The sequence below is a fragment of the Miniopterus schreibersii genome, assembly GCF_964146895.1.
Source record: "Miniopterus schreibersii genome assembly, chromosome: 7".
Taxonomy (NCBI): Eukaryota; Metazoa; Chordata; class Mammalia; order Chiroptera; family Miniopteridae; genus Miniopterus; species Miniopterus schreibersii.
In genome coordinates this window covers 70031452-70055523 of record NC_138108.1, presented here as the reverse complement: position 1 = coordinate 70055523, position 24072 = coordinate 70031452, and the positions used below count along the sequence as shown (strand labels likewise).

Sequence of the window (24072 nt, the reverse complement as noted above, 5' to 3'; positions counted from 1 at the left end):
GTGGAAGCCAGATACCGTGTTGAGGAGTGAATGGGGGAAGAAGGAAGTGAACGCTGCTCTTTTAGGAAGTGTAGGAATAGAGGGAATGCATGTTAGGGCCGTTAATGGCAGTGACTGATCTGGAAGCTTAACTCACTTCAAACAGACTCGGTGCAAACTCCTTTTTGGAGGAGAACAGATGAAGTCACGGCCCTGGGCTGTCATCGCTTTGGCTGGCAACACAGCCTTCTGAGATATACGGTCTAGTCCTTTTGTGCCTGTCAGCTCCACTTGGCTAAAGGCTCCAGCTGTTGGAAGGTCTGGAGGCAGGCAGATTCTTGGCCTGACAGACCCCTTTTTAATCACTCTTGCTCTGCGGCCTCTTGATTAATTGTGTGGTCATTACTGATGATCATCATTAGGTCTTTTTATGACACCAGGACCCTCTGGTGAGGATTGCTGCCCCTTATTACTGTAGAAGATAGGGGTGTCTCTCGAATAATGATTTTGAAAAGTCTTTTAAAATTCAGTCTCTTTAAAAGGAATTGTTTAGATGAATCTAATTCTCTGTGTGTGCTGTTTGTATGCTAACATGGTTGCTGTTATTTCAAACTGTAGATTCCAGCGGGAAAAAAGAGTATTCCTAGCACTATGTAGTCACTTATAATCTGGGCCCTGCAGTAATCAGAGCTGTGCTCTAAACTCTTAGAGATAGGGATTTTCACCTCAAATCTGTGTCACTCTGAGCTGGAGTGATTTAACCTTGGCTGGGTTTCCTGACCTTTTTTATTTTGCCCTCTTGAGTACACCACCTGGGTGGTCCCAACTCTTTCCCAAGGCTGTGGCAGAGGCTATAGTGGAGATGCCTGTCACCTTCTACTGAAGCCCTTGTCCAGCCCTTGGCCCTTGGCCTTCCCTTTGCTTAAACTCTGCAACTCTGAGCAGTATCTTCAGGAGATTAATGGGGGAAGCAGAGCATGACTACTTCTCTGAATGGGAACAGGTAATCCCTGCCAGTATTTGGGTTTGTTGGTAGAACACCAGGCTGCCTTCTTGGTAGAGCACCTCTTGTATTTGCTCTAGGAAAATCCCTGCAGCCCTTGGGTGGAATTGACTCGCTGGTGAGAGTTACCAAAGAGAAAGTACAGCTACTTCCTCAGGAACTGGGGTAGCACCCAGTTAGGGGAACAGCTTCTAGACAGCCCCTGGAGGGCGGGAACCCTGTCACAGTCGTTCGTTCCCCAGAGCCTGGTGGCCCCAGCGCTCAGCATAGACTTCTCGAACCGATGGAGGAAGCAGGGATAGCAGGTGCTGTCCAGCTGGTCTTCATTTAAAGGGGAGGAACAAAGGGCCACGGTGCCCAGATGACTCATTCACTTAGTCAGTGGCTATTTTCTGGAGCCCCTGTCATCAGTGTCCTTCTCTGAAAAGGTTTCGAGGAAGTCCCTTGTAGGATCTCATGGAGTCCCACACAAGAAATGGTAGAACAGGGCAGAAGACAGTGGTCTAAACCGGCAGACCAGGAGGAAGCCTCATAGGCTGGAGCCATGGGAAAGTGACCTGTTGCAGGTGGGGCTGGGGCTGGGGCTGGGGGAAGGGCTAGGTCTGGATTGTCAGTGCGGGGGGAGCAGTGTCATTGAAAACTGGAGAGCCTGAGATGATCAGCAGGGTTACAGTGACAGCAGACCAGCAAATGCAGAGTCTGCGGATGGCACAGAGGAACTTACGTAGGTGATTTAGTGCGAGACAAGTTCAGGCCGCCTTGTATCGGCAGTGTGGTGCACGGCATGATGGTGGCAGCCCTTGCCTGCACCAGGGGCTCTCAGACTTGAGTAGGAGTCAGGATCACCTGGAGGACTTTTTGGAGCACAGGCTGCTCTCTCCCTCCCCCTGTCCCCAGGTACTGATCCAGGAGGTCTGCAGTGGGCCTGAGGTTTGCATGTCTCACTTTTGCTCCTGTTGCTGCTGAGTTAGAGACGCCACTTTGAAAACCGCTGGCCTGGAATTTTCTATGAAGATGATCAACCCTGCTGATCATCTCAGGCTCTCCTGTCTTCACTGACACTGCCCCCCCCCACACTGACAATCCAGACCTAGCCCTTCCCCCAGCCCCACCTGCAACAGGTCACTTTCCCATGGCTCCAGCCTATGAGGCTCCCTCCTGGTCTGCCGGTTTAGACCACTGTCTTCTGACCTGGCTATTCTACCATTTCCTGTGTGGGACCCCAGTAGTAAACATTTTAGGCTTTTGAGCTACATAGGATTTCTGTCACGTCTTTTCGCAACCTTTCAGCACATACAAGCCATTCTCAGCCCTGGATAAGCAGGTTGGTGGGTGAGGAGGGGCATCGTAGGACAGCAGGGTCAGGTTTACTGACTCCTGAGCTGTCCCTGCATGATCTGTCCTCTGCTGCACAGCTGGCTGGCCTTTGCTAAGTGCATCTCCCTATGTCTTTCTTTTCTTCTCTGAAACAGACATAGTAATGTTAACAGTTCTTAACATATGGGACTCTTGTAAGAGTTCAGTGCGCTAAGACACAATGCGTGGGACCTATGTGGGATTTATTCATTATTTACAGTTAGTATTAGTAGTGGTACTATTCACTCTGATGACTGTGTTGATGGGTGAGAGAAAGACAGGGAAAGAGGAAGATCAGCACGGGTTTGCTGCATGGCAGACTGAAAGCTAATAGCTCCAGAGTTCCGTTATTGTTTCTTCTTAGGCTGTTTAAGAAGCAGAATCCTTTGAGCTGAAGCGTTCACACTGTGATACATGCTGAGTGAGTCCCCCCACAGGAGACCCGTGCTCAGCCTTTCCCTGCGCCCACTTAGAAAATAGTGTCATTTGTAAGCTGGCTGGTTCTTGGGCCCAGGACTCTGGTTGAAGGAGTGGCTATCTTAGCCTACCTGTAACTTATTTGCAACCTGCGCTTCAGCCCTGTTTGTTCTGAAGCCTTGATTTAGGACCTTGGCCCAGTGTGTGCTGATACCAGATAGGATCTTTCATTAGTATGGAAACTATATGTGTGGTGTGTGTGTTTTGTAGATTAAGTACAGTTGACATACAATAGTATAATTGTTTCTGGTGTACAACATACTGATTTAACACTTGTAGTCCTTAGGACGTGATGGGCAAAGGACACTGTGCACTTTAACCTCATTTTGTCACATAGTGTGAGTGAAACGGACATAGAAAAGCAGGCTGTTGTGTGCTCCACACTTCCTGTGCTGAAGTGTGCAAGTGAGACGCGGTGCAGCTTTCACTCATGATAGCTAGAACGGAAAGACCACTGGGTGCCCCTGGCATAGCCTGTGTGCGCTGGTGCCTGGGAGAGGCCATCTGGTGGCCCCGAGAGGGTCAGCTTGACTCTAGATACTGCTCATGAGAGCTGGCCATGCATAAGTAATGTGGGGACTCTCTCCCCTTTCCTTGTCCGATCACCCCTGAGGAGGCATCTGCTTTCTTGCTCACCTCTCCAGCTGCATGCTCTAATCCTTGCCAGAGCATGCAACAATGACTCTGCAAGCTCACCTTACAGCTGCACAAAAGTGCCCGGTGGAGATAGGACTCCACCCTTCACTTGGGTTTCTGCTGACATTCAGTGAAATACCACTTCCATCTCCTCACCACCTTGCAAAACAAGCTTCCTGTTTTGGACCGGGTCCAGACTGGAACAGCCCTGCTACACCTGCTAACACACTCAGACACACGTTTCCTCCTCCGTATTTGTACAGCTTTTTGTCGCCCAGCCAGATTTCCCCTCTTAGCTTACAGATCTCGAATCATAACAAGCTACTGAATCAGCAAACGAAGTAAAAGGAAGTTCACGTTTTCGAGTTATTTGGGTGGAAACAGGGCTCGGGTTTGTTTTCCCGTGTTCTGCCATAACCGCTGTGCTAACTTTCCTCCCCCCCACAGCAGGATGGAAGAGAGGAGAGGAGATCGGCCGACGCAGGAGCCGGAGTGAGGCGGCCGGGCCCACCATGAACTCGCGTCTCCCTTCTGCGCTGTAGGAGCCGTCGGCAGGTGAAGTTGCCGGACAGCAATGGCTCTCTTCGCTCCGTGGAAGCTGTCCTCGCAGAAGCTGGGCTTTTTCCTCGTGACTTTCGGCTTTATCTGGGGTATGATGCTCCTGCATTTTACCATCCAGCAGCGAACTCAGCCTGAGAGCAGCTCCATGCTGCGTGAGCAGATCCTGGACCTCAGCAAGAGGTACATCAAGGCGCTGGCAGAAGAAAACAGGAATGTGGTGGACGGGCCGTACGCCGGTGTCATGACAGCCTACGGTAAGCGCCGCGCTGCTGGGGCCTCTGCATCGAGTGTGCTTTTGCCTCGAAAGGACCCCGGGGGCTCTCAGGCTCGGTCTTGTCATGGAGTGAGTGTGTCCCTTGCCACTGCCTTTGTGGCAGTGAATTGCACCCAGAGGGACACTTTTGGAAGGTTAACGCGGTGTACTTTGGGAGATTCGCAGCTCTTGCACACACTGACACTCAGCCCCAGGAGCAATGGGGCAGGCGGTTGGCATTCTGCTGCCTGTATTTGCAGCCCGCCCCTCCCCCCCCACGTTTCTGGACTGCATGGTCTCATCCGGGAGTGTGATCAGGACGTGTAGAAAAGTATCCTCATTATCTTTCCCTAAACAAAACTTAATTAGAACCGGTGGGCTGAGGTAGGAGGTTGGGAAGGAGTGTCCTATGGATGCCAAAAAACGCAGAGCCAGTGCTTGCCTCTCTCGGCCAGTATGTGGGACGTTAGGGCTGCATGCTGGCTGATAGCTTTAACCTTTGGCTTCTTCAGAGTTTCTTGCCCTTGTCTCTAAGCGCCCTTGCTTCAAAAGAAATCTTTATGTACTTGTTGCTTTTTTTGTCAGGTGCCATAAATCCTTCTAAAATGAGGTTGAGTAAAAACACACACACACAGAAACCCACATTTGGAATTTTACTTAATTTTTCTTTTGGCAAAAGTTACGCTTAATGCAGAAAAGGTTGGAAGCTGAGACCAGCAAAAAAAAATAGTAAGAGAAAGTAAAAATCACTTAAATCTATGCTAGGAAATAACCACAATTAACATTTCAGTGTAGACCTTTCTGATACTTTATACGTGCACATAAAAATATATATACAAATATGTATAGACACAAAGTACTTACACAAACACATGTACATGAGTATAAAACAGAAATCACAAATGAAATTTGGATCGTACCGTGTTTTAGGGAAGCCGCTTCCCAGCTCTCCTGTGGTCACTGAGTATTGGAATGGACTTGGTCTGTGGGATGACCTGTCATTGTTTAGTGACAAGCCTAGTCATTGAATGGAGACTTCAGTGGCCGCAGGGTTTGAGACCCTGAGGTATAATGCAAATGAGATACAGGAATGGGGTCGGGTGAGAGAAGAGGTTGGTGTTCCATCTTGGGACCCAATCAAGGAAGGTTCTCTGAGGTATGTGGAGTTCAAATGGTGATTCCTGGAGATGTACAACAGGTGGAAGCGTGGGTTCAAACACAGGAAATCATACTCAGTTTTACATTATATATTTTTTCTTTTTGAAAGGATCTAGGAAACTTGGTTAGTTTTTAACTTTACATATTTTTTTTTGGTAAGGAGAAAATGGTTTCTTTTAACATACAATGTGGAAATTCTCTTCCAGTGCCTACTATTTGAATGATCACACTGTCTGCTTTTAAACTATTCCTTCAAGATTTGGCAGTGTCTGTAAGCATTGGCTCTTACTATGTCTAAATGAAACACCACCTTTTTTGATCTGATGGATTAATAAAAGGAAACTCCATTTTGAAAGCCTATGTTGTAAAACAATTAGGTCATTTTTAGAGGGTGTGTTTTTAAATTACTCATTGACTTTGATCTTCGGTAATACTATTTCCTAAATATTACAAGCAAACTTCCAGAAAAAAATAAATAAAGCCAGTTGTACTACCAGTGTGTAACAAGTAAAACAGATGCTGTTTGCAAGTTTCTGGTTTAGTGTATTCCACATTGGGGGAAAAGGCGAATAGTTTCCTCCTGTTTATCTCAGTCTATCAAATGTTTTCCATGGGAAGGAAGAAGCACCCGGATGGTAAACATAGACTTTCAGTTTCTCCAGTCTCGACTATTTTTATTTTGTGTGTTGTGCTCCATATCTCATAGGGTAGGAAGCTTCTACATTCTAAAGGACAGTGATCTGGTCTCAGCTTTTCAGCCTCATGGAGACGTTATGTTTTTCGGAAAGTTACCAACCCCCTAGAGTAGTCTGTTAGAATTTCAACCATCTTACATGCTTATAATCATAGGACTTTGGAGCTTGACGAAACTTCAGAAATTACTTACGCTCTCTTCCTTCCTTTACAGATGACCCTTAACAAAGTAACTCTTTTTTTCCAAAACCAACAAAGAAATAACCACACAGGCACCATCGATAAGTCTTAACTCACATTGCTATTTTTCTGTCATCTAATTAGCTTGACACGTCAATCAAAATGGTCTTTGGAGCTGAGTTCCTGGAATTTAATTGGACTGTGCTTGTGTGCTTGAGGCATTGGGATCATCACGTGGTGAGGCCCTAAGTCAGGGCTTCCCTAGGCACCACTGACATTTGGGGCTGGGTAGGCCTTTGTTGTGGGGGGCTGTTCGTGCATTGTGGGGTGTTTAGCAGCATCTCTGGTGTCTGTACCCACTGGATACCAGTGGCACCTCCCCAGTTGTGACAATCAAAAATGCCTCCAGATATAGAGGGCCAAAGTGCCTCCTCCCCGCCTTGGAGAACCACTGCACTAAGAGGGGAAACGGCAAGCACTGTCTACCAGCTTCTTCTCCTAGAAGCTCTCAGGTGGATAACTGGTTTTTGTTCTTTACAATGTGACAGCTTGTCTTTCTCCCTGGTTGCCATCTCTGGGCACCCACAGCTGGGGTTGAACCAGGTGCTATAGTGCATGTCAAGTCCTGGAAAGCTGGAGAGCCATTCTGGTGATGTTGCTTCCCCTGTAATTGGCCAGTACCAGTCATGGGCATATCAGCAGTTGATTTCATATGTCACACGAAGAAGCAGAGACTGAAAGCTGGTTCCGTGGTTTAGCTGGGCCGGTGGAGTGGGGAAGAGGGTGTGTGAGTCATTGGTTTGCAGTCTCTCTCTCCCATAAGTGCAACCCATATACAGAGCACTGCCTAGATACCTGCTCTGGAAGCTGGAAGAGTAAAGAGTTGATCCTATATGGCTGGGATCTGTCTCTGGTTTGAATGGATCCAGTTAATAGACCAAAAAAACCCCTTTTCGTATTACCATTTTGGTATAATCAGAGGCTATTAGTGTGCTATAAATGGTTTTTATGCTGGGGCAGGTGTTCGAAGAACCATAGTAGCTGATTTCAGATTATTACTGATTTATTAGAATCCCTGAGTTGAGATCCTAGAGGTCAAATTCAGACCTCTGCCAGTTTGTGCAAATAGGATTTTATTGAAACACAACTGCTCCCATTTGTTTATAATGACCATAATAACTGAGACCCATGATAATACCAGTATTTATTTCATGTAACATCTAAAACATGCTGACTCCATCCTTCAGTGACCATAATTCATTTTAAAACACTCATCTGATTAATTTTTCCTTGACTCAGTAATTTCCCAGGATTCCCATGGGCTAAGGCAGCATTCTCAACTTTTTCCATCTCATGGCACACATAAACTCATTACTAAAATCCTGTAGCACACCAAAAATTACATTTTTTGCTCATCTGACAAAAAAAAGTATAATTTTGATTCATTCACATTGGATGGCTAATTGTTGTGTTGGCTATTGCCATTTTTTTATTTGACAATCTAAGGGAAAAGAGGTCAGTGCCCTCGATTGAATAGTCAGATATTGCATGTTTTAATTCTTATGGCACACCAGTTGAGAATCGCTGGTCTAAGGCATGGTCAGAAAACTGTGGCTTCCTGTGTTTGTATGGGAAATGTCTTGGAACTCAGCACACCCTCCCCACTTTTTCTTCTTAATCCTTACTCAAGGATATTATTTCCATTGCTTTTCAGAGAGAGTGGGAGGGAGGAGGGGGGTGGGGGAGAGAGAGAGAGAGAGAAGCATCGATGTGAAAGAGACACATCAATTTGTTGCCTCCCATATATGCCCATACTGGGGCCGGGGATCGAGCCTGCAACTGAGGTACGTGCCTTGGCCGGAATCAAACCCAGGACCCTTCATTCCAGGGGCCAACGCTTTAACCACTGAGCCAAACCAGCTAGGGCATCATGCCCTTTTTGATGTGTTATCTGTGTCTGCTTTGGAGCTATAATGTCAGAGCTGAGTAGTTGCCGCTGAGACGGCAAAGCCAAACATCTTTACTGTCTGCTCCTTTGCCAAAAATCTCAATCCCTGCCCTGGACAGTCCCTGGGCCAGTCTTTCTGCCTACAGGATATATTTTGGTGTCCTCCTGACTCTTCCATCCTTGTGTTTAAATTCCCTAAGGCATCTCATGAGGCGCACACATGAAGATGCTGTACTTCTCGGTCCTCTGGACATGCTGCTGCTTAACAGCACATCCAGAGTTGAGTGGCTGGGAGCGTGAGCTTGGACCCAGCCAATTGGCTTTGCCACATCCTGGCTGTTGGCTGGGTCCTGATGGCACAAACCACTGGAGTGAGACATCACTCCCTGTCTTCCAGGTGAGTATGGAGCGTGAACGAGGTGCTGAGTGCTGTCTGTTGTTAAGTTTGACTGGGCCTCAATCAACAGAACTTTCAGATAGTACCTCCCCCTTCCCACCCTTTTGGGGATTTGAAAAGAGTCTTGAACTTTTGGGATTTGGCGAATCAAAAGAGTCTTGAACTTTTGGGATTTGGCGATTCAAAAGTGGTGCCTGGAAGATGTCCCGGGCAGCCTGTGGAACAGTGGGAGCATTCATGCTTGGGGTGTGGCTGGCATTTCCGTGGGCTGCTCAGCCACTCCCGAGAGCAGCCTGTGGAGCCAGAGCCTCCGCAGGTCAGCCTCCATGGCGTCTCCCAGGCCAGGGCCATGCCTCTCAGTCACTTCACCGGAACTGCGTCATGAGTGGTGTCACTCGCCCCAGTCAATGCCGTTCTTGTTTCTGAGGTGAACTGATCTCTTTCTCTGATCGCCTGACCCAAATTCTGATCCCCAGTGGTCAGGCCTGGTCCACTTGTGTTCTCTCAGTAACAGGAATGGAAACCTGGGGTGATCCGCCCACACCTTATTAACCCTGATCTTTCTCACCTGCTTGCTTCTCTGGGCACTGGGTGCTCTGCTCTGGACTGCTCACCAGCTCAGGCTGAAGCAGATGTGGGCCCTCAGTTCCTCTGTCGCCCCTTCCCCAGCAATGTCCTGTTTTTCTGCTGCCTGGCTCCCTTTGACCTCCAGGTCTGCACCCCTGCTCTTCCTGACCTCTAGCCTGCTCTATCTTACCTCCCATCTCCTGGTTCCCTCAATTTCTTGGGCCCAGACTGTCCCCTTGATTGGCTCTGATCCTTCCAGCCTGACACTTTGGAGAATGTCTGTGCCACTGGCTGGTATACGTCAGTGCAGTCTGAGCTTTGAACAGGCAGCTGGAAAGAGGTGGGTAGGTCCCTGTTCCTGTGGAGGCTGTGTTCATATTGGAGGCAGAAATAATAAACAGGACAATGTCAGATAGTAATAAGTCCCAAGGAGAAAAATGACACAGGGGGATGTGATTTTTTTTTTTTTTTAAAGAATTTAAAGTGAATGCAAGTTTATCAGTGAAGCTGTGAGACAGAGAGGAAGCTACTCCATAGGCAGAGCTGCCAAGATGTGATTTTATATTTTTTTAAAGTACTTGAGGATCTACTTTGGATGAGAAGGTCAGAGAAAGTCTCTCCCAGGAGGTGATGTTTAGCCAAGATGATACCAAGGAGCTTGTGGGCGGGATGGGAGGAGGGAGGTTGAGGCACAGCTGGCCAGCAGAGGTGGGTGTGGGCCAGGCCCTGAGTCCTGCGTGTGCCCTGCAGTATGCATGCCAGGGGTGAAACAGAGGCTGCCACAGCTGGAACAAGTGACCAAGCAGCTGTGTCCAAGGCATTGTTGGTGGAGAAGCTGGCAGAGGGCAGCAAGCCGGTTGCCGCGTGGGCTGTGGGTCTCAGTCTGAGGGGAAGCGGAGGGAGGTGAGGGGGATGGGTGTTCTTGTGGGTGAGCTTGGGCTTGGCCTGGCCTATTTATTATCTACTATCACCTCCATGGTGGGGCAGGGTACAGGGAAATAAGAAGGAAGTCCTCTGTTTCCTTGAGGCCGAGCGAAGAACTGGGGTGGGGCTTTGGTTGCTGGTCAGGAGCAGTGGTGTAGTAGCTGCCTTGGGCCTCAGGTCGCCCTCTTAGGCCTGGGGGTGCCCATTTTCAGGACATTAACAGCATTTCCGGTTCTGCTCAAAAGCCAGTGGGAGGTCCCCACAGTGACGCTTGCATGGCTGCCTGAGGTTGCTCTGGAAAGGTAGCCCTGCCCTGAGTTGAAGACCTGGGTAAGCTTGTGAGCGTCAGACAAGAACTTTTACATGTATTTCATTCCAGCTGTGCTATGAGAAAGTAGAAGAAAACCTCAAGTTGCATTTCATTAGATGTAGCAGCCTGTACAGGGTTTCTGGCCCTTTTCTTTTTGCCTCTCTCCTGTAAGCATGATGCAGGGGGCTGCTTTTGGAGAGCTGGGTAGTGTGGAAAGCAGCCTCACCCAGCAGAGTCCTCTGCCCTGAGGGAAACAGCTCCGGGAATGAAGCTGGCAGGGGAAAGAGCCAGCCGCTTGGAGTGTCCGAGGAGGCCTTGGTTACCCCTGGTGACGTGGCTGGTGCGATTACAGAAAGGGCTTTCTGCTTTAAGAAGCTTGGAACCTAAAAACGGGCCTCTCTGGGGCTTGGGCTTGTCCAGTGATGCTGCAGTAGAGGCCCAGCCTGCCCAGCATCCCTGCCCAAGCCAGGATGAGCCCAGGACTCCAAGGAGGACTGAGGAGTGTTAGATAGGCGTGCAGCCAGAATGCGGGTCTCCTGGAGGAGCCAGAGCCACCTCCTTCTATACCCTTTGTCACCTAGACTTTTTCCTCGTGCCACACCAAGATGCTTCATGTCCTGATTGAGAGGGGAAAGCGCGTGGGAGGGCCTGACGCAGGGTTCCCCACTGGCTGCAGCTCCTCTTCGTAGCCCTGTCTTGGTGTTCCTTCTCTGTCCGTCCTGGGCAGACCTCTCGCCACCGCGCCACCCTAGAGACGGTGACTCTTATGTCTGCCTTGGCACCGCAGCTGTCTTCTAAGACCAGCTGTCAGGCCTGGCTAAGCATTTTCCTGCCGAGTCTCTGCACCGGCTCTCCCCCCACCTACAAGCCTCTCTGCAGATGGCTCACTCCTGTCTCCCTCTGTTCTCGCTCGGGAGGGCCCAGCCCCGCTGTCTGTCCTTCCCTGAAGCAGGGCCAACTCCTGCTCCGTTCTCCCTCCTCACGACACTTAAATGACCTAGCACCCCATTTATTGTAGTTTATCATCTCTCTCTCTCACTTACGATGTAAACCCACAGAGAACAGGGAATTTTGTCTATTTTGTTCCCCGGGGCTTAGCCCGTGCCTGGTGCATAGTAGGAGCCATGAGTGAGTAGCAGCCCCAGCCCCACCCCAGGACTCTGTGGTGCAGTTATAGGTGGGGCACTTTGAAAATCGGAGTAACGTTTTCAGTGAGACAGGAAACGAGAAGAGGTTCCTGTGGATTCCATGTCCAGGGAGCTCCAAGTAGCTATTATGCAGGATCCTGTCATGGGAACCATTGTTTATGCTGGAGGGCAGTTAGAATGTTTATTTATTTATTTTTTTAAATATTTATTTTAGAGAGAGGAATATTGAAGTGAGAAACATCAATAAGTTGCTTCCTGTACACTGACCGGGGATTGAACCATATCCTGGGTGTGTGCTGTGACTGGAAATCGAAGCCACCACTCTTCAGAGCATGGGATGACTCTCCAACCACTGAGCCACACCAGCCAGGGCTAGAGAGTTTTTGTATGTGGTTTGTGGAAGGGCTCCTTACTAGATGTGTGACCTTGGCCAAGTCACTGGTGTTTTAAAATAGAGGGTATAGCCCAGCCGGGCGTGGCTCAGCGGTTGAGCGTCAACCTAGGACCCAGGTGATCGGGGTTCGATTCCCAGTCAGGGCACATGCCCAGTTGTAGGCTTGATCAGTGACTCTCTCATCATTGATGTTTCTGTCTGTCTCTCTCCCTCTCCTTTCCTCTCTGAAATCAATAAAGATATATTTAAAAAAAAAAAAATAGAGTGTATAATATCACTTACCTCACAGGGTTGTTGTAAGGACTGCATGTGACAGAGCTAACTAGAGCACTTAGATTAGCAAGGAGAGAGCATTCGTTACCGTGAGGTACCACTAACCCCGGCCTGCACGCACCTGCCTGTGTTACCACCCAGCCAGAACTGCCCTGTAACCTGACATTGTTGATTCTCTTGAGCTCTGTGCTTCAGGAACCTCCTTAGGTGGCCATCCTTAGCATTTCCCAGGGGGTGAGGCCCAGCCAGACATGGGAGGAGCTAAGCTCTGCTCCACAGGACAGCGGGCCTGCCACCCCCTCCCACCCAAGGACAGGCTCCTCTGCCAGAAATCCCAGGCGGTTGTGAGAACTGCTGTCCAGGGTTGAGAACTGCTGCTCTGGCCTCTGGAGAGATGCTGTTGGACTCCTCACTGGGTCCCTTTTTAAAGGTGTGCTAGCTCCAGGGTGACTTCAGCATTTTAGGAACAGGAGATGTGATTGTTATTGCCTTTGTTCAAAAGAGAAGGCTTTCCTCCGAGGGCCCTGAGATGAGATGAGTGTGGCGAACTCACTTGGTCTCTGAAGGGGGCATGTTAGAGGCCAGCTTCTGGTATGGGTGCTGCTCTTTTCTTTCAGGGAAGACGCCCTGGAGTCAGGTTGGGGACCTTGGGCAACAATGGTCTTGACCTCTTAGAGCCTGAGTCCTTTTCTATAAAAGGGCTAAAATGCTGATTCCTACTCTGTGCAGCTGGCTAGTTGTTAGGAAAATTGGGAGAACAGCCCAGAACTCCATTCTGGATCTTTACAGATCCCATAAAACACTTGATACCATTAACAGGCCTGGATGTTATCTTTCCTCAGATCTGCTGCCTAGAAAAGTTTCTTAAAATGCTAGTGACACCCGTGTAGCACGTCAGGAGTAACATTCGCTGCTGGTACCAGTTGGAGCCAGAATTAAAATCCACACTTAAACCCTAATCCAGGAGAGAACGTTTGTCAGCAATGCTGAACATCTGAGCTGCTCAGTCACTTTGTGATGATCACCCAATGCCCTTTGTGCCCTGGTTTGGCTGTCTGCGACCACTGCAGGGTGAAGGACACATGTGCGTTTAGGTGCAGGCCAGTTACCCACTCTAAGAATTCAAATGAGATAAGGCAACGGGAGTCAGTGACTGAGATGTTTCTAGGGGTTGTTTTCTCATCTGTTATCAGGGCGCTTGTGGCCAGTTTCTTTGAGTTCTGAGGGTGGAAGTCACTTTTCTGTATTTTAAAACTGCATTTCATACTTTTGTGATTGTGAGAGTAATGTGAATGCTTATATAAAGTTGAGAATTTTATGGAATGTAAGGCTATGAAAAGCCGAGGACTCTCCAGGCACGTCACCTGGGTGGGCATGTTTTCTTTTGCAATACAAAAGAAAAATAGTTCATGACTTAAGCAGCTAATTAAATCACTACTTCAAGGCAGTGCAACACAAGATAAAAGGTACTGTCAATACAACACACAAGGGCAAAGTGATGCCAAGCCCATCTTTGTATCCTTACAAATAAAGAATAAAAAATTAAGTACTCTGTATACCCCCAGACCCAGAAAAGAAGAGTAAAAGAATAAAAAAATAAATACTCCTTACCCCCAAACCCAGATCAATTTTGATACCCCTCCAGTCTTTTTTTAAAATGCAAAGATGTGTGTGTGTGTGTGTGTGTGTGTGTGCACGTGCTCATTTTAAAAAATTGGGGTATTTTATATACAGCTCTTAAAATTCATCTTGTTGTATTTCCTCATGCCATTCGATACTTTTAATGACCATACACTTTTCCTTTCTCATCCATCCATCAGCAAATCCTTACTGAGCTCTGGAAAGGATATTAATAGCTAGTGGTGATAAACAGAGGTGACAACGCAGACCTGCTCACTACCTTCCTTGAGTTTCCAATCTAGCGATTTTTATTCCATCTTACGGAGAAAGGGACATAATGTAATTTAATCTTTTGGTTGGGAATTTGAGAAGTTTCCAGCTCTTATCTATAATAAATGACACTATTCTCTTTATAACTAACTCTGCTTTGAATGTCCTTGTACATAATGAATGGAGTGTATTTTGGTTATTACTGCAACTGCGTTCTCTTTCACGGGAAAGGTCACTTTAAAATTAATTTAAAAATATATAACTGATGAAACTTGACTTGCCTGGCAGTCGGTGGGAGTGAGAGGTTGAGGTTAATTCTTTTTTCATTAGCACTTTCCTTCCTCATTAGCGCCCTGTCTTTACCGGTTTCTCTGGAGCCCAGAAGTGCAGCCGCTCTGTCTTTCGCTCTGCCTCTCGGGGGCAGCCGAGGTGCAGAGGGATTTGGGTTGGGAGTGAGCACAGATGGAAATGACTCTTGGTGGCGCAGATGGAAGTCCTTGCTCATTACGCAGTCGGTTCTGTGCCAATGAATCGTGGGGGCCGCACCTCTCACCGGTGGCTGTGCCTGAATCCTTGACATGCGGGCTCTCCAGATTCTCGCTGTGTCCTGAGCCTGAGGGACAGCGGCTGGAGGACCACGGCCTTGGAAACATGTCCCGGGGCTGTGTGGTGGGACAGCATAGGCTCCAAGCACAGGCCTTCCTGATCATCTCTCAGATACTGATTGACAGTGATCTGGGAAGTCGGGGCTCACCACCCATTCTCACAGCTTTAGCTAATGGACCTGTAAACCTTTTCTACTCACAAGACCCCTCTTCCCACTGCGATCCTGTCTCCTTGGGTTCCCCCTCTGGAGGAGAGCGTAGCTGGCAGTGGCATCTCCTTGGCTGTGCTGCTCGAGGACTCTGCAGCATCCTCCAGCCCCTTCCCCCCCCATTGTCATGCCTTCCTGGAAGGGAAGACATACGGAAGCCGCCGGAGCACCTGTCCTGAGACATTGTACGTCTTACTTTCCCCAGAGGGACATTTTCAATGTTTTCAACTCCCTTGATCTCATCTTTGTCATGTACAGCAATTTTTAGGAACACAGAATTTTGTTAGTAGTGTTGGGATTAAGTTTTTATTGCTAAGGCTTTGAAGCACAAATAAAATTTTAAAAGCTTGTCAGTAATTGAAAATTGTAATCCTACTGAGGACATATCTTACTGTTATAATAACTACAAAACAGTGATAAATATAAAAATCACTATATAGGAATTTGGAGGAATATTTTCACCCTTATTTCTTTATTAGAAATTATTCTTGGGTGTATAGTCTTATTGGGTAAATGGATTATCATTAAGACTGAAACACAAACAAAAACACTGGCATTAAAATTGCAATAAAACTCTTATAGTTTTTGGTAGGTTTAGTTATAAAATACAAAGGTAAGAAATGATTTAATCACTTAGGTGTAATTTATGTAGCCTCATTTGTGGGAAGGCTGCTGTTTATTGGTTCATTCATTGGTACACTGTGCAACACCAACTCACTGAGCACTGCACTGTGCCAGGCTCCGTGCCAGTTGGTGAGGATGCAGAGATGGGCTTGGTGTCGCTTTGCCCTTGCATGTTCTATTGGCAGTATCTTTGTCTTGTGTTGGACCCCCTTGAAATAGTGGTTCAAATAGCTGCTTGAGTTGAAAGTGAACTTTTTTTTCCTTTCATATTGGGAGAGAAAAAAATGCCTGCCCAGGTGATGTGCCTAGAGTCGAAGGTTTTTGATAGTGTTATATTTCATTCTCATTTTAAGGCAGAAGCTATGGAAAGGCAGATTTTAAATTCTTTTTAGTGTTGGAGTTTCTTAAAAAATGGTGGTATCAGCAATTGTTGAGGGCGTTTGGGATGTGATTTAATGTGGCCGAAGCCCAGAGGTGAATCCCTGGTGAGTGTGTTCAGAAGCAGCAGGTCGGAGATGCTGACAGCAGGTGCCTGGTGGCTCGGCAGACGTAGTGTCGCCTAATAGATGGGCGCCTTCGGCCCTGGAACCAGGCTGTGGGTGTGAGCCCTGGGTCTGCAGTCACCTGGCACAAATTACTTAACCTCCCTGTGTTGTGGTTTATTTGTCTATGCAACGGGAGTGGGAACCATAGTATGTTCATCACACTGTGTGGGCGGGATCCAGAGCTAGTTGGTGAGAAGAGCTGAGGAGAGGAGCTGACACAGGAGGAGCTCAGTAGGTGCTGGCGGTGGTAGAGTGGGAACAGTGGTTAGTAGTAGTAGTGGGGCCATGCATTTCTCATCATCACAAATGCCCTCATTTATACCGTGTCAGAGTCACAGAAGGTCAGTGGTAGCTAGGGCAGGTCAGCAAGAAAAAGGCCACACTTGTTGGTGGACTGCATTTCAGGAATTGAGGAAGCATATCTTAATAAGTGACTTCGGCCCTAGGTGGTTTTGCTCAGTGGTTAGAGCATCGGCCCACGGACTGAAGGGTCCTGGCTTCTATTCCTGCCAAGGGCACATACCTCATGTGTTGGAGGCAACTAATCCATGTCTCTCTCTCACATGGATGTTTCTTTCCTTCCCCCTCTCCCCTCCTCCCCTCCTCCCACTCTCTCTGAAAAGCAATGGAAAAAAATATCCTCAGGTAAGGATTAAAAAAAATGAAGTGCCAGCTTGGTATCCTACCTGAGGCATACTGCACTGATAACTGCAGGTGGGGGACTCTGCCCAGTAGTCCTGTTGCCTTTTAATGTTGTAAAGGTTACCAGCCCTTGAGTAACTGCTTCCGGTGCCTCACTGAGTGGGAGTGAGCATGATGCAAGCTCCGAGAGTGGCTTCTCGCATTTCCAGTCACTCTCCCATAACCCCCGTCAGAGTTCTCTCTTGGTGTCTCCACAGAGGGGCAGTGGGGAGGAAAAGGGTGGACAGAATGTGCCTAATTCAGTGGATCTCAAATGGGGGAAATTGTGCCCCCCAAGGGACTTTGGCAATATCTGGAGATATTTTTGGTTGTCGCAGTGGAGGTATTGCTACCATCATTTGGTGGCTAGGGCCCAGGGAAGCTGCCAAACACCTTACAGATCACAGGACAGCCCCACACAACAAAGCATGATCTGGCCAAAAGTGTCAATACAGCTGAAGTTGAGAAATCTCAAGCTAATCCAAGCTACAGGGCCAGGCTCCTGTGGGTAATAGATTGGTGCCAGTTTACACAGGGACTCCGTGGCTGGCAGTACAGGCACAGAGGCTGGAGATGGGGGAGATTGGTGTCTTTTGAGGAGCCGTTTCCCTGTACTGAGTACAGCCATCTCTCAGTGGCACCATTACCCCGTCTGTGTGGCTGGGCTCTGCATTCTGCAGAACACTAGAGAAGCCGTCCTTGCCTTAGTGGCAGTGTAAGAGCAGAGCTGGTGGCCGACTGCTGCTGACTGTGCCAGCTCAGGACATGCCTGGGACAGACTGAATCATGCTGACGTGGGACTTCGGCCCTGGAGGGGAGCGGGCTCAGACTCTGGATGGTGATGAAGCTTTGCATCATTAGAAGGAGGTTTCCTCAGGAAGGATGGAGGCATATTCTAGAGGACACCTTTATTTTTAATTTGTATAGTTAACAGGCAGTTACGTAGTGCCTATTAGGTGCCAAGAAGTATTTAAAACATTTTATATATGTTAGCTCATTAAACCCTCATAACTACTCCAAAGAGGCAGGCTTTTATTATCACTCCCCTGCAGATGAGGGAACAGGAATGGAGAGTGGGGACGCAAACCTAGGAAGTCTGGCTGCAAAGCCGGGACCCTCAGTCACTATGCTGTGGGTGGAAGACACTGGGTTTCACACTTGGTTTTCTTTTTCTACCTTGGCTCTTGACTTCTGACTGGTCCCAGTGAGGCATCAGGGAATCAGGCAGATCTGACTTATCTCTGTAACCACGAACATGTTACTTCATGTCTGGGTGCCTCAGTTTTCCCATCTGTAAAGTGAAGTCATACCTCTCACATGGAGAATATGGAGGTATCATGATTTCATGTATATACACACACACATGTATGAATACTCTGTATGTATATAGTGTATGTGCATGGCACATGGTAGGCCTTCAGATAACCTTAGCTCTCTTCTGCCCTTCTTTGTTATCATCAGTTTTTTGGCCCTATTGCTCTAATGCCATGGCCAGCTTGCCTTACTGCTTGCAGGTTAAGATACATACTGAAAAGCAAAAAATAGGCCTGGTCATCCTGCCCAGAGTGGCTCAGTGGGTGAGTGTCGACCTAGGATCCAGAAGATCTCAGTTTGATTCCTGGTCAGGGCACATCCCGGGTTGTGGGCTCGACCCCCAGTCGGGGGCGTGCAGGAGGCAGCCGATCAATGACTCTCTCATCATTGATGTTTCTCTCTCTCTCCCTCTCCCATTCTCTCAGATCAGTAAAGACATATTTAAATAGATGATAGATAGATGATAGATAGATAGATAGATAGATAGATGATAGATAGATAGATAGATGATAGATAGATAGATAGATAGATAGATAGATAGATAGATGATAGATAGATAGATAGATGATAGATAGATAGATAGATAGATAGATAGATAGATAGATAGATAGATAGATAGATAGGCCTGGTTAGATGTTTGTCAGAATTAATGAATGAACAGACTGCTACAGATCTTAATAACGTGAAGCAGTCAGATGTTTGGTGTTGGGAGTGGTGGGGATGAGAGAGCGCCGAGCACATCAGGCCAGACTTGCAGGATCAGGATGTAGGTTCTGTTCCTGTTCGTAGTTTTTCGTCAGCTCCGGTGATGATGTCCGTGAATCACGGAGAACACAGGCTTCCATGCTAATTATATCTGTGTGTCTGTTCTGATGAGTTTCTCTCCTTACCTGGCAGAATGGGGCTGTCTGAGTGCCTCTTGGCCTAGGTTGGTTGGCTGTGCCCAGGTGTGTGCTCGTGTCCAGGCCAGATCAGAGTACCTGCTCAGGGCAAGTTTGCTCTGTTCCTGGCAGAACGGAAGGTGGCAGCTTCCCATGAGTCTCAGTTTAGGACTTAACTACATCCTGCACCCACACTGTGTCCTGCTGCACTGGCTCGCTCCCAATTCATAAATGAGTCTGGATTCTGTCCACATGGATGGCCATCCTGTTGTCCTTCCGCTCTCTCCCACATGTACAAGTCAGCGCATCTTTCTTTGATTATGAGGTTCCAGAGGAGAAGGGCTGGATTCATCTCTGTGTGCATGTGGAATACCTCATATGCCAGCTCATTGGATGCTGATGTATGTGTGAGGATGACACATTGGAGGGACGTGTACTACTCTACCCACAGGCAGATGTGTAAGAAAGGGAATCGGCTCTGAAATGGAAGCACTGTGAGGGAATATCCCCACCCCCTAGGGCAGTGCCTGGCACCTGGGAGTTGTGTGGTAGATATTTCTTGAATGAATGAATGCCTCTGGTCTTTAAGTATTTTTCTAAATCTGATTATAGTTAACTGGGTATAGCAAGCCTGGAAATTGGGAACTGTGGTTTTTATTGTTACCATATGTAACCAACAGAAATAAAGAGTTTGGAAAAAACTTTGGACATACTGTAGTGTAGGACACTAAAGTAACACCAAATTCGATCCAGAAACTACTTCAGGACCTCCCTGCACTTGGGGATTGTCATTCTGTGCATCAGTAACCATCAAGCTCTAAGGAGTAATTTAACAGAGTGCTTTGGGAAGATGCTAAGTAATAAGGAGCTTTCTCAATTAGCCCAGTGGCTAGAAATAATTTATGTCATTTATTGCCCAACTTGGATTCTAGAACAGACCACATTGTTTTGTGCTTTCTGGACCTCTTAAAGACAGCCCCTGTCATCTTTAAGGACGTGGATTGTTATGATACCTTGGGGCAGTACTTTTTGACTCTGCCACTTTTTGTTCTTGTCAGAGAGAGAGAAACAACATGTGCGTCGAACAGCTACGCAGTGGCCAAAGAATTTTTAAACTGTGTGCATTTTATTTTACAGATCTGAAGAAAACACTTGCTGTGTTGTTGGATAATATTTTGCAACGCATTGGCAAGCTAGAGTCGAAGGTGGACAACCTGGTGATCAATGGCACAGGAACAAACTCGACCAACTCCACCACAGCTGTTCCCAGCTTGGTAGCACTTGAGAAAATTAATGTGGCAGGTAAGAAGGGCAATTCTACAGCCCAGCATGGAGTGAAACCTTGATTTGAACAGGGAAAAGAATGAAGAAGCACAGTGGTTCTTTTCGATATAAGATGAATCCCATAAACTTGGTATGGCCCCTGTAAAGCTGAGTTTAAATTTATTTTTGAATAACAGATGTTAAAATGCTTTTGTAGTCTCATCGTGATGTGTGATGGCTGGTGGTTTCTATGACATATTTCGCATAATGAGCTCCTGGAATTCGCTTGTAATGAGAAGATTCATAGTATAGATGAAATACAGAGGTTGAAATACAGAGGTTGTCTGGGAAGCTCATGCCAGTTAGAGGGCCTTCCTCCTCCCCATTTTCATTAGACAGTTTCAAAAGTCTTTTTCATATGATAGATTCTCTCCTCCCTGTTGTTAAAGAAGAGCCATCATTGTAGACAATGCCTCCTGTGTATATATGGAGAAATAAATTCTGGAAATGGCACGTCGGAAGTAAATGGCCCCTGTCTGATCTTGGGCAGATTCTCTAGCCACTCATGAACGGAGCTGTGTGGTTTCCACTGGGGTTTGTTGTGTCTGGCCCCTTGAAACTGGAATCTTGCCTGAGTGAAGAGGAGTGGGTTAAACACAAAACCCAAGTCATACCCAGCATGTATACCGCAGCTCATGTTGGACCCCCATCGCTGCCTCGGGTTGGCCTCGGGGTCTCTGTGGTTGAGTCAGGGCTCACTCTTGTTAGGGTGACCATTCTCCTTTTATAGGGACTCAGGGAAAAGCAGAGAGCTGGAGTGTTAGAATCAGGTGCTTTGGGTGAGTGGTTGTGAATACCCATTCTTTACTCCTGGTAGGTGGTATCCAAGCTCCAGTTAGTGAATAAAATAAATAGCTGGGTTACTTCAGAAATTTTTAAAATCCAGTTTAGCATACTTAATTGGCTTGTTTCTCTCTCCCCCTTTCTCACAGAAATGCACAGGCTTAATTGGGAAAGATTCCTTTCCTTTCCCACCTTCAGTGTCAAAACATTTAATCGTTTCACATTGTGCAAGCTTGTTGTATTACCTGTTTATGTTCTTTGCCCTTTAACAAATTTCAAATTGCAGAATATATTTCTAATAATCCAAAGTATCCAGCCAAGCAAAGGTATTAAAAATAACTTTTAATTACAACACAGAGACAGTGTCATCTAGGCCATAAATCCTGTCTTCCCTGCACTTTCCAACAGCTTCTGTAATTAGACAAGAAAACCTCCCACTGTGTTCAGCTGCTTATTAATAAACAGCACCCATGCCTCTCCCGTCTCCACTCCTCCACCTGCATCCCCAGTAGGAAATGCTATTGAAATGCTCCTATCTGATTCCATGGCAGTTGCATTTGCACAATTCCAGAGGCAATGTGGGGCACTCTGCCACTAACTTTGTAGCCTCCCACTGCCTCTGGCCTATAGGAACCATGCAAACATGTCTGCTGTCATTCTCTCCCCTGATTAGAGATCTTGCTGCCTCTGGCTGTCGTATTGTGAGCCAGGCTCTCAGGGAGACTTCTTCCAGGCTTCACATCCCAGGGTAGAGAGTGGTCGGTAGACCCCCAGCAGTGGCGTGGGAGGGAGTTGGTGGCTACTTCTTTCAAATGAAATCCCAGCTCGGTGTATTGAGCTAGTTTGCTCAGTTAACAAATAACTCTTGAGCATATTTCTCTAAGCCATTGGCTCTGAGGGGGGCTTCTTTAGCTATACCATAGATTATGTTTTCACTAATATTTAAAGAACCAAAATATTTTGTTTTATTTCCTTTTGGGGACATGGGAGAAAACTTAAGAGTTATGCCTTTAATAGCCTTCTTGCTCCTTTGTATTTTTCGTGTGTGTGTGATACCCTTCATGCCTTTGAGATTTTTACTGGCCAATTAGGAAAATAATAACAGGTATAAAATAACACAAACTGTGGTCACTGTAAGGTCAGTGTAGAAGGCTTCTCACAGAAGATAAGCTTTGAAAGCAGGTAGGATTGAGGCATAGGGGCTTCATGGAGGAGACACAGACTAGAAATGGGTCGTGACGCAGAAAGGAAGTTGGAAGGAAGGAGAGGAAACTAACATCTAGCAACTACCTACTGATACCAGATACTGTTCCTGACTCTCAGAGCTGCATGATACTTAATCTCCTCAGCATCTCTGAGAAGTAAGTGGTTTCCCAGGTTTTACTGAGTTAAAGTATTTGGGAGAGGGAGACCTTTGGGACTGGAATCCCCTGAGCTCAGCTTAAGACCCCCTGGCACCTCATAGAGAAGACACCTCATTAGAAATGGGTGAGTCTGGGAAAATGTGGTCTCATTTTCTTAGGGGTTCCTAAGGAGCTGACAGTATGACTTGTTTAATAAAGAAGTTTTTCTCTATGTCTGAGTGTCTATTCTGTGGTTGACCTGTGTATTTTTTATTTTTTTAAATGCAGCAGCTCTTCCCTCTGGGTGCGTGCGTGCATATGCATCCCTTCCCTAGACTCTGTGTTGGCCACAGTGGATGTCAATGTGAAACAAAGGCAACCTTTTTTACTTCCCCCAGAGGTTGGCGGGGCCTCAGATCACCAAATAACCAACATGTGTTTTTTATTCGTCATATCTATAGATTAGGGCATGAAAAAGAAGAACAAGAGCTTAAATTTACAGTCCCAGGTTATTACCAGTCCCCCATTGCCTCTGTGCCCTCTCTCTGATGCACTGCCACCTGGTGGTCCTCACACCCCTCTTTTCATAGCAGGAGTAATAGCTCTTGAGGTGAGAGAGAGAGTTTTTATAGGGTCCCCGCCCCAGTTGCATGAAGTTTCTCATCCTGCCTTTCTGCACGGAGACATGGTGATTGCTCAGAAACACTCTCCCTGGAGTGTCTTTCCTGCTTACTCTGCTGTCTCACTGTTCGTGATGTTTCTGATTGCTTACTGTTGTGTCTGATTGCTTGCTGATGTAGCTTCTCGTTGGCTATAAACTGCCTCTAAATTGGGTACCATAGCAGTTGAAGAAGGGTTTCTTAAATTTATGTTCTTTTGGGGGGACATTAGAGTGTTTGTGTGTGTGTCCCCTTTCCTTTTTCTGTTCAGCTGTGTTCCGTGTAGCTTTTATCCAAAATGGCTTTTCTTTCCAAATTTATCACTCTTGGGCTACTTTATTATGTGAAAATGAATATTCCCCTTAGAGAAATTTACGCAGAAATGAACTTTATTAAAAATCAAGAATCCTGTTGAACTGCGTCTTGAGCTCTACTTATCTTACTGAAGAGGAAGGTGAATGAAAGAAGTGAAAAAACAGATTTTAAAAAGTCCCCATGCTCCAACCAATCACCATTTCTCCAGGTTTTCTCTCTGAAAGGACTTACGCATGTCTTGGTGAAAATGACCCGCTTTCAGAATGACACCTTGATTTTCCAGAAGGACCAATTCTGCTTTTCTCCAGAATCGTGATCTTAGGTTGCAGAGCGAGCAGGTTGGGGCTGCGGATCTTTGCCACGCACTCCGTGGGGGAGGGAAAGGTGCGGATGGGTGATGATGACCCTGTGGGCCACCTTGGGACTGATGGGTCCACGGTTACCCTTGTGTTGCCCGTAGCGTCTTGTTCAAAGCTGACCTGTTGAAGGTCCTCAGTAATTTTGCTGCAGGGAGAGAGCATTTGGTTTCACTGCTGCAAGGGGTTTCTGTTTATAGTTTCTTCTCCATTTATACTCATGGGGATTTGCTTAGAAGTGCGACCTGGTATCTTATTTCCCTTTCTCAGACCTCAGCAGACACCAC

The 24072-nt window shown here is 47.0% G+C and overlaps 1 protein-coding gene across 5 annotated transcripts in view; it reads left to right on the top strand.

The window, feature by feature from the left end:
- The window catches only part of MGAT5 (alpha-1,6-mannosylglycoprotein 6-beta-N-acetylglucosaminyltransferase), a 310933-nt gene that overhangs the window by 114956 nt on the left and 171905 nt on the right, over positions 1 to 24072 (top strand). For 4 of the 5 annotated variants that reach the window (XM_081142187.1, XM_081142185.1, XM_081142183.1 and 1 more), the window contains 2 exons: positions 3899 to 4266; positions 20144 to 20308. In XM_081142187.1, the coding sequence (XP_080998313.1) occupies positions 4026 to 4266; positions 20144 to 20308 (406 nt within the window). In that variant the 5' untranslated portion in view covers positions 3899 to 4025. The remainder of the gene's footprint in view (positions 1 to 3898; positions 4267 to 20143; positions 20309 to 24072) is intronic. The other variant, XM_081142186.1, reaches the window with a different exon arrangement.